The sequence below is a fragment of the Perca flavescens genome, chromosome 2 (assembly GCF_004354835.1).
Source record: "Perca flavescens isolate YP-PL-M2 chromosome 2, PFLA_1.0, whole genome shotgun sequence".
NCBI classification, from domain to species: Eukaryota; Metazoa; Chordata; class Actinopteri; order Perciformes; family Percidae; genus Perca; species Perca flavescens.
Genome location: NC_041332.1, coordinates 13,605,745 through 13,615,806, shown reverse-complemented (window position 1 = coordinate 13,615,806; position 10,062 = coordinate 13,605,745). Strand labels below are relative to the sequence as shown.

At 39.5% G+C, this 10,062-nt stretch overlaps 1 protein-coding gene across 1 annotated transcript; it reads left to right on the top strand.

Annotated features, from left to right (window-relative positions):
* Nucleotides 1-782: 782 nt before the first annotated feature.
* tmc7 (transmembrane channel like 7) lies at nt 783-10,040 on the top strand. Its single transcript, XM_028591881.1, has 16 exons — nt 783-973; nt 2,060-2,324; nt 2,454-2,602; nt 3,113-3,268; nt 3,356-3,441; nt 3,529-3,674; nt 3,756-3,903; nt 4,270-4,452; nt 4,707-4,852; nt 6,078-6,192; nt 7,119-7,216; nt 7,543-7,726; nt 7,813-7,943; nt 8,311-8,466; nt 8,593-8,671; nt 8,802-10,040. The coding sequence occupies exons 1-16, from the start codon at nt 958-960 to the stop codon at nt 8,988-8,990; spliced, it is 2,247 nt and encodes a 748-aa protein (XP_028447682.1). The 5' UTR covers nt 783-957; the 3' UTR covers nt 8,991-10,040.
* Nucleotides 10,041-10,062: the final 22 nt, after the last annotated feature.

Below are 10,062 nucleotides of genomic sequence, written 5' to 3'. Positions count from 1 at the left end.
AGGTTGACCTACGGTGGGGCTTAGTAACTAAGTAACTTAAGACGTTCTGTTCAGGGAAGCAAACTGGATTTGGTCTAAAGGGAAATTCCCCCGACACAATAAATATGCCCTCAGCACTTAGTTTTACACACTTAAATTTCATTGTAATTGCAGAACTGGTACAGTCAGATATTACACTCACATAAACATCTAAAAAAAATCTGTTCTTATATTTTTACAACTTTATTTTTGTAGGATATCAAATGCACCAAATGTCTTCTTTGGGGCTGGAGGGAAAAGTCTAAGAAATATAACTCTGACGATGTCATCAGAGTTAATTATCTCAGGTGAGACTTTTTTCAAATTTAAATTTGACCCTTGGATGGGGTATGGAGTTTGACAGACATGGGCATTTACCTTTCACAAAAGATGGTATTGAGTTGCATTATGGGAAATGTATGATTTTTTTTTTTTTTTTTTACCCATTTAGCAACCAAAACTCAAACTGGGCTGCATCCATTTAAACCATTCTTCTTTTTAAAGTGTCTTTTGCAACTTTGTTAAGGGGCAATACTAGACGCGTTATGAGTAACCTTTAGCTCTTCATTTCAGACAATCTAATTCATTGTCCATTCTATTTTTAACAATGTAATACCACTTTATGAAAAATGTATGTAGGCTATACAAAATTTAATTAATTTAAAATGTCTAAAACCGGTAAAGTAAGACGGAATGAAATAGGAAAAGGTACAATAAAATTACATAATACAGTGAGACTCTCAGGTCTGAAGTCAGAGTCGCTCCCATAGACAGTATAGGTTGCTCCTCCTGTAGGCTATCCAAAATCAGGAAGTTGTCTCTGGGAATGTGTTGTCTTCCTGACAGAGGAGTCAACTCCTCCCAGCTGACAAAGTCTGCTAGGTTCATTGTTAGCTAATAGTATTAATAAATAGCTATTGTTATTCAGAAAAGGGAACGATGGAGGTCGACTCAGGTAAACTTCAAGTTAGCGCGATAGTTGTGTCCGGTCGCAGCTATCCTTACTGATAAGTTATCTAGGTTCATTAAAACTTACCGCAGCGTTAGCTAGCTAACCAGCTAACGTTAATAAACTTGGATCAAATAGCAGCTAACAACAGCAACAACTTTGACCTGCTAGTTGATGATTTGATAAAGGGTCTTTGGAAGAGCACAAGTTAAAGCGTTTAGGGTAGTTGTTGACTTTGTCGTCTCTTTACTAACGTTATCGTAACTGTTGTTTTTGCTGCATTTGCTGAGTCTGCTTCTTGGTTAGCCATTGTGATGTGTAATGCTGGATAAACACAACAAGCGAGAATGAATAGTCTCAATCAGTATGTGTTGCTCGCAACAGAAAGCCTTACTTTAATTGCCATAAGCAGCAACTTGTCTTACTACAGTTTTAACTTTTTAACAAGTTACACTGTCGGATGGGATGATGGCTGGCAAACTAATTCATCAAAAACATTCCTTTGTAGGCCTGTCATTTTGAACATTGTGTAATGTATTTTTCTTCTTACAATAATTTCATCCGTCATCATACCCAGGATTCATTACACTGAATAACACGGATGTATTTTCAGTCCCACTCAAGATATTGAATTGTGGATACAATCTAAAATTGGTAGATCAAAATCAAATATACAATCATTAACAAAATGTATATCTTTACACAACTGTTTTTATTGTGGAAAGTCACTTATGGCAGGCAAAGGTATCCTTTCAAGGCATGGAACTACCTGTTGATATTTACATGGATGGAAAACCATTTTAAAACATGAATGGTGATGAATAGGCATATCATTATGTGACTGACATAAGTACAACTGCAGTGATTATCTAAACACAGTGGATTTTAATTGCCCCACATACATTTTTGATCGATTCTCTTCAGTCTAGTCGAAGTAAAAAAAATATACATTTCACTTTATGTCAGTTTAAAACCATATCGTAACTGTTGTAAATGAAACTTTTAGAATTGTATTAAACGGGAGCCTTGAGCACCACAATATCGAATACATTAACTCTGTAAGATCTAATCATATTTGTTTACCTTTTCAAGTCTTCTACACTGATCATAGCGGAAGAGTCCACAATAACCCACTGCTGGACCAGCTCCCCAGCTACCAGTCCCTACTGTACCGCAGGAAGTCGTCCAATAGTGGCACCAAACGAAGGAGTAGCTCCAGAGGACGATCTGGTTCGTCTGGCAGTGGGAAATGGGGTGTGAGCACTGTCAGCCGACGTGAGGAGAAACAGAAAAGTCAGATGGTGCAGAGACCCATCAGGGAACTAGCCACGACCATGGCGGAGAAACGCATACACGTGTAGGAAAGACATTCTAGTATCCTTTCCACATCTGTTTGAAAATGTTCAATACATTTTTTTCTTGTTGGCACTGTTTAAAAGGTATCATATAGCGTAAGTTCTCAACAAACAATGTTTTTGACTTTTAGAACACAGCGCTTGGAGGAGGCCCGAGAGCTCAGTAGTTTGAGACAGTTGAGGCAAAGCACCCGCAGGCATCTGCGGAGGCTGAGGGACGATGCCCAGGCATGGCTGAGCTGGCTGAAGCTCTGGAGGGGAGACATCCGCCTGATAGAGGGTAAGAATGACTGTCCTTAGCCTCGGAGGTAGGGCTGCGCAATTAATCAAAATTTGAATTGCGATTACGATTTTGGCTCCTAATGACCACAAAAACGGATGAATTGAATAAAGTGATTATTTTGCACGTTACGTTTTGCAAGTGAACTCTTATTTTGTCTTGTGTTCTGAATGGAAGCAAAAAAAAAGTAAAACGGCAAAAGTATGAAGGGAAATTTCACCGTTCAAGGTGTTTTCATTGTTGATTTGATTAACCGTTTCCCTTTTTCTTTCTTTAAGTTCAATAAATGCAATATCTTTCCAAAAGACAATGAGCAATCGTGTTAAATAATTGTGATACCAATTTTGACCAAAAATAATCGTGATTAACTTTTCCACAATCGAGCAGCCCTACTCAGAGGCAAGTATTGATAACATGAGTAAATACACTTTTGCTCTAACGGAAAGTGTACCAATCAGGGTTTTGTTGTCCCAAAGTTATCCCTCTCTTCTCCTTTAACATCCTCAATAGGGATGTTCGGCACAGGGATCCTGTCTTACTTCTCCTTCCTGCGCTTCCTCGTCATGCTCAACTTGATCATCTTCGTGCTCATGTTCAGCTTCATCATGTTACCCCTCATCATAGCCCCCCATGCTTCAGGAAATATCACCTACACCCAGAAAGTTGGTGAGAGGACGCTTGTTTGTTTCAGCCTTGAGCCTACACTAAGCATAAGATAGTCTTGAGCTTATACTTTCCTGTATTTTACTACAGGAAGTGTGTGCAGTGAGTATTCAGGCACTGCCCGTCGAGGTCTGGTCAACTTTCATGAGCACATTACAGATCTGCTGTCTGGTGGAGTAAGTATGTATGATTGACATTTAATGGTCCCTGGAAGAAAAACAAGTTTGGTTTCCTCACTCACCTTTTTTGTGCTTTGCCTGCAGGGCTTTCTGGAACGGACCTATCTTTTCTACGGCTACTACAAGGTGGACAAAATACACTTTCCCAAGGCCACTTACAATTTGCCATTGGCCTACCTGTTGGTCACCATAGCCTACCTGTTCCTCAGTCTCATCTGGATTGTTAAAAGGTACTGAAAAGATGAACAAAAAATCATGAGGAATTAATTTCAGCTTCTGGAGATGTTCACTTTGAATAACTTTATTTCAAGGTCTGCCACGGGATTCAAACGCAACCTGATTCAGGATGAGGATCGCTTTCAGAGCTTTTGCAATAAGATTTTTGCTGGCTGGGACTTCTGCATCACCAACGAGAACGCTGTGAGGCTGAAGAGAAGCAGTTTGCTGTATGAGCTCAGGGTCAGTTGATCATTTCCTTTTTTAAATCCGATGTTTCATAGGACAGAATTTAGCAGGAGGAATAAAATAAGATAAGGCATCAATGGCCGTGTTTACATGAGTTCAATGTAAACCTTAATAGCAGGATAGTTTAGGAGAAGTGTAAAGCTATAATATAGAAGTAGGAGTATAACTAAGGTTTCTATCGCTCACTTTCTTCTGGATGTTTTTATTTTTTAAACCCTTTTCAAAAAGCTCTAATCAGTCATGAAGACTGATGTAGTGTTTTTCCCACAGAAATGCGCTGCTGGTTGCAAAAGTTGAATCTATGTATCCATTGAACGTTTGCCTGCCTCATTCTAAAAGTGTATAATTTTATATCCCCAGACGGATTTGGAGGAGGAGAGGATCAAACAGAAAATAGCAGATCGCACCCGCAAGGAGAGGTGTCGGATTTACCTCATCCGCCTCATTCTCAACCTGTTTGTCATCGGTGTACTGGCTGCATGCTTCTACAGCATTTATGCAGCCACCATCTTTTCCCAGAAAGTACAGATGGATAACATAAAGGTGATGAAATGTTGCTGGTGTCCTTTGAAATCCACTTTTGTCTTGTATTATTATTATTATTATTATTATTACTATTATTACATTATCAAATAAATGCTTGTCATTGCTAGAAACTTAATTCACACTGATGTTATTCTCTTCTAGTTTAAAAAATATATAACACATTTTATAAAATTGAGCTCCTGACTCTTAAATGTCCTCTTTATCCTATTGGGACAAAAGCTTTAAATGCATCACTTTTTGATTGATTGCAGGAGAATTTCATCGTGGATCTCATCTATGAGTATTTACCCTCAATAGTTATCACCTTGGCCAACTTCGTCACCCCCCTCCTCTTCTCCGTTATCATCAACTATGAGGACTACTCGCCTGCCTTCGAGATCCGCTTCACTCTCATGAGGTTTAGTGGCTTCCCTTTCATTTGTTCACTCTTTGTCTAATAACCTTTTCCACTAGAATTAGCACATGTATGCAGGTTTTTTTAAACATTGGAAAACCACTAAAAATAAGCCATAGATTATTTTCCTATTGCCAGTAGACGAATATGCCTTTCTGATAAAAAATAAATAAATAATGGTGCGTCACGTTCAGCGACATGATTGTGCCGGAAAAACAGGTGTTAAAGCTTTAGTGCGTAACGTTTTGATAATAATGAACGTCCGTTACATTCAAGCCATTGCTAGATGAGTTGCTACAAAGCTAATTAAGACTATCAGCTCCACACAACTCTCTCTGTATTTCTCACCATGGCTATGTTCAGAAGATTGTGGCGTCCGGCAACTTTCCTGCGCAGACACTCGAGTGAAGATAATTATCTCTTCTGAAGAGTCCACGGAAGGCTTGTACCATGTGGACGCGCCGACAGTTTTGTTGTCATTACAACAGAAACGCACTCTAGCTTTAACTTTTCCTGCTAAAGCTTTCCGATACAGTGCGCAAAACTGCAAACCCTGCTGTACATTCACTTGATTCACTACTAAACTTAAACTCTCCTCCGCACAGACCAATTTCTCTGCATTCACCATCACTCTCTCGCTCGCTCCACCACACACTCTTATTCAGTCTCTATATTTCAAACTCTGTGCCGACTAATTTGGAACGATGTTTGAGCGCTGCTTAGGCGGAGACAGACAGTTTGTGGCCTAGTTGACGAGCGTCTTTGCATCACGCTGGAAAAGTAGCCATGTCACGTTTCCATCACTATCAATAAATACCCATGACCCCCTGGAATGAATGCCTATTGTAACTTCTTCCACTAAAGACTAAATGCCAGATGTTAGATGATGTAGGTGGGATTTTTTGTCCAGGAGCTTTAATCATGAGGTTTACTTGAAAAGTAATTGCTTTAGGAAAAATGGCATATTTGCCAGGACTTAATACATAGTCAGTACAAAGACAAAATGTGTAGAACTCGGGGTGGGGGAGTTTTGGTAATTCTGCCAAGAGTTTGTTTACTTCCCTGCGAGTGTGTGATGCCTCCTTTTCATAGTGATACATCGTGGATATGTTTCCGCTGTAATGCATGTAACACTATATAGCTGGATTGCTGTCTGTAAAACATGTACTAAATTGTTTTCTGTACTTCTTTCTCTTCCTTTTTCTTTTCTCCTTCCTTTTCTTCGCAGGTGTGTCTTCATGCGGTTGACCAGTATCGGGGTTTTGCTCTTCTCTCTCTGGTCTCAAATCACTAAATGTGACAACGGGCCCTGCGTCTGTGGCTATAACAATAAGCTTTACTCTGTAAGTTTCCTGCATTCCAATACAATAATCAATGATTCCTTGGAATAATACACAGGTGCCAGCATCAAACCCACCTTTTATCTCTGTTTCATCATGCATACGTGTAGCCCAAAGCTTCTATCTAAGGCAGGGGTCTTCATCGTTTTTTAGGCCAGGGACCCCTCAGCTGAAATAGAGACCGAGTAGGGACCCCCTACTGCGTACGGTTATTGTATACAATTGAGTTGCATATTAAACTGGGCCAAATAGATGAAAATAAATGGTTATTATTTATACATCATGTTTTAACATTAAACATACCATACATGTACCTTCATGGTTGAATGCACTTAATAGAAGTCGCTTTGGATTAAAGCGTCAGCTAAATGTGATGTAATGTAATACATGTGGAAGGCACAGTTGATCCTTAAGCTTAACTGTATGGCTGCCATAGTGGCTACCTTACCTACAGTATACCTACTGTTTTGTTTTTTTTCACAAATAGGCCAGTTTATCTTTGCTATTAATATGTTGGATTCGTATTAATGTATATTTTCAGATATTTAAATTCTAAAAGATTTTTTTAACACAATGTGGCGGCCATCCTGCACTAACTCTGAGGACCTCCTAGGGGTCACGGACCCCCTGTTGAAGATCCCTGATCTAAGGTGTTGCCAAGCTATTAAGATTTCATTTTAGACTGGTAATCCTGTATATCTCTTTAAATAAACCTTGGTTGGATAACTGCACAGGTTTGTGCACTTTTTTTTGGTCTTGATAAAAATGCCATTCATAGGTAAGTGAGCACTACATTTGTTCAGTCCTGTGTCACTCGTTTTGATTTTCAGTAGGAAATCCCATCTTAAACTGTAACACAGGGTGGAACTGATCCTGGGATTTCCTCCAATCTTCTGGCGATACATTCAAAGTACTTTTGTTGTCCACAGTGTTGGGAGACCCGTGTGGGCCAGGAGATGTATAAACTCACCATCTTTGACTTCATCATCATTGTCGCAGTCACCATCTTTGTGGAGTTTCCCAGAAAGTAAGTCCTCATCTTAAAAAAAAAAAATCTCAATAAAATCTTCAAAAACTTCTATTAGTCTAGTTTTGTAGACAAAATGTCATCTTAATGCATTTCAAGACGTTTAGACTTCTAAATCGTATAAAAGTACTCTGTCTCTTTATGACTGTTGACTTACAGTATTTTTGAAAGCCTTGCACAACTTGAATACCGTGGTATTTTATTCTATGTCACCCCAATCAATTGTCTTGCCTTCCCTCTGGTGATACTTTTAGGTGGAAATCTTTCTCACCCTTTGTTCTTTAGTCATTTGTAACGGTGTCCTTGTGTTGTCCCGTGCGACTCAGGTTGATAGTGAATTACTGTGACTGTGGCCTGGCTAAGTGGTGGGGCCAGCAGGAGTTTGCTATTCCTCAAAATGTGCTAGAGATCGTCTACGGTCAGACCATCTGCTGGATCGGCACGTTCTACAGCCCAATGCTGCCTGCCATCTGCACTATGAAATACTTCTTTATCTTCTATATCAAAAAGGTGATTTTTTTTTTTTTTACATGGATCAAAATTGGATATTTTAGAAATTTCCGATGTTCTAGTACCTTTCTGCTCCGTGTATGTAGGTCTCATTGATTAACAACTGCCGTCCAGCCACACGTCCGTTTAGAGCTTCCAGCTCCAACTTCTTCTTCCTGGCTGTGCTGCTGATAGGCCTGGCTCTGGCCTGTGTGCCTGTCACTTTTAGTATGGCACAGTGAGTAATGCATGTGTGTGTGTGTGTGTGTGTGTGTGTGTGTGTGTGTGGATAGATGGATAGATAGATGGATAGATGGATAGATGTCCTTTCTATCTTCTGAATATACAAATTTAAAAAACAGAATTTCCAAAAGATGTTTTATCAATGCGTGTAAGTCATGTAGATATCCAGAAGATGGCAGTCACACACAGCAGTACACTGTATTATGTATTCATGATATTACACAGACTATAAGGTCTGCATTAAAAAATGGGCCTGATTCAGGCCCGCAGGAATTTTGAGAAATTACAGTTGGCCCAATAAGGTTCGGCCAGACAGTCAAAGCTCTAATTATCTACTCCTTCGCCTATCCCTTGTTGCACAGAATAAACTCTTCCCACGCCTGTGGACCATTTGTTAATTACAACACCTCCTGGGAGGTGCTGCCAACTACAGTATCCAAGCTACCAGGTGGAATCCAAAAACTCCTCTTGGCTCTCTCATCGGAGGCCTTCGCCGTCTCCTTCTTTGTTGTTACATGGTACGTGTTTCCGTCAGGTATTCCAGCAGTTATGATCATTGCAAAACTGATGTTTTTAATGGTTGGTAACAAGTGGTCTTTTCTCTCTTTGGTTGTTATTTTAAACACTTTTATTTTGCCCCACAGTTTGGCCATGTTTTATGTGATCGCACTAGCTGGAGCTCACAAGAGAGTTATTGACCAACTAAGGGAGCAGCTAGCCATGGTAGGTTTACTCAAAAACCAAGTATTGTCAAGTCTATTTCACTCTGTTCTTAATCATGCATTGACCATGTTTGATCATCATTTGAGTTATTACCAAAATTGGGCTCTATTATCTGTGTGTCATTTCCCAGGAGGGCCGTGACAAACGTTTCCTGATCCAAAAGCTGTGCCAGGCCCAGAGGCTCTCGGCTATCAAATCCCCAGTGTCCAAATCTCAGCCCTGCATAAGCAGCCCCAGCTACCACACCAGCTTCTCCAACAATTTTAACGAAGCTGTGTTCCTGGCACACTCCCCTCCAGCGTCCTCCACACATGTCTGAGGCAAGGGCCTGATATTCCCGACTCAAAGCAAGAGACTGACCAGATGGAGTGGAGTTAAAAACGCAATTAATATCTTAAAGAGCCCCTATTACGTTTGTTTTGGATTTTTCCCATCTTTTAGTGTGTTATATATTTTGTGTGTGTATGTAATAGGTGTATAAGGTACAAAAAACACATTTCACTCCAAATGGACCTTTCTCTTCCACAGACATCACTTTTTCTCAACTTCCTGAAAACGGCTCGCCCACATTCCAGTTTGAAATTCCTCAATTAGTGATGTCATTGATTGAGAAAGCCAGCCCAGTTTTTTAAATGTGCTGCCCATAGGTGCTGCCTGAGCAAGCACAGCCCACCTAGTGGCTTGTTTGAATTTGGTTGACCAATCACAACAGAGTGAGCCAGTTGACCAATCATAGTAGGCTGGGCTTTCAGGAAGGTGGGCCGAGAGCTCAGAGCTCATGTGAAAATACTTCAACTAGGGAGCTTGTATGGACCTGCTTACATTATTAAGTATTTTTAAACCAAAAAAATTAGTGCTGTTTTTTTGTGGTGTTTTATCCTGCTGTATTTACAGTCATCTTTCCCTTCTGAGAAGGACTTGCTACTAACTACTGGAGTTTGAAAAACCTTTCTGAGTTGTATGCACTTTAAATGTATTAACACTACAGTTTTCTCACTTTTACAACCTGTTTTTACAGAACAGTGTTTTCATTGTGCATCTTGAGTGTTTTTAAATCTACCGTTAATCATTATTAACCCTGAGGTTGTATTATAATGCAAAGAACAAATACATTTAAAAATACTAAACTAATAGTTCATTTGACCATTTCTTGTGTGAGGATTTTCTATAGGTTTTCCAATACAATCTACATCTTATACACTTCTCTCATTAAAAAAAACAACCAACAAATCAAAACATGCAACACACACATAGTATTTATGTTTTACTTGTTTTATATGTTTTACTTTGTGACGCATTGTATGTGACCTTGTTGACTGCCTTTACTATTAAGATGTTTAAATGGAAAATAAATATTCTAATTCGTCAACACGTCTTAGTCTTTTTTTTTT

What these genes read in the sequence shown, in the direction of transcription:
- tmc7 (XM_028591881.1), top strand. An exon ending in TACAGATGGATAACATAAAG is followed by an intron (nt 4,453 to 4,706) that starts GTGATGAAATGT and finishes GATTGATTGCAG; the next exon opens with GAGAATTTCATCGTGGATCT. An exon ending in TCCTTCTTTGTTGTTACATG is followed by an intron (nt 8,467 to 8,592) that starts GTACGTGTTTCC and finishes TTTGCCCCACAG; the next exon opens with TTTGGCCATGTTTTATGTGA.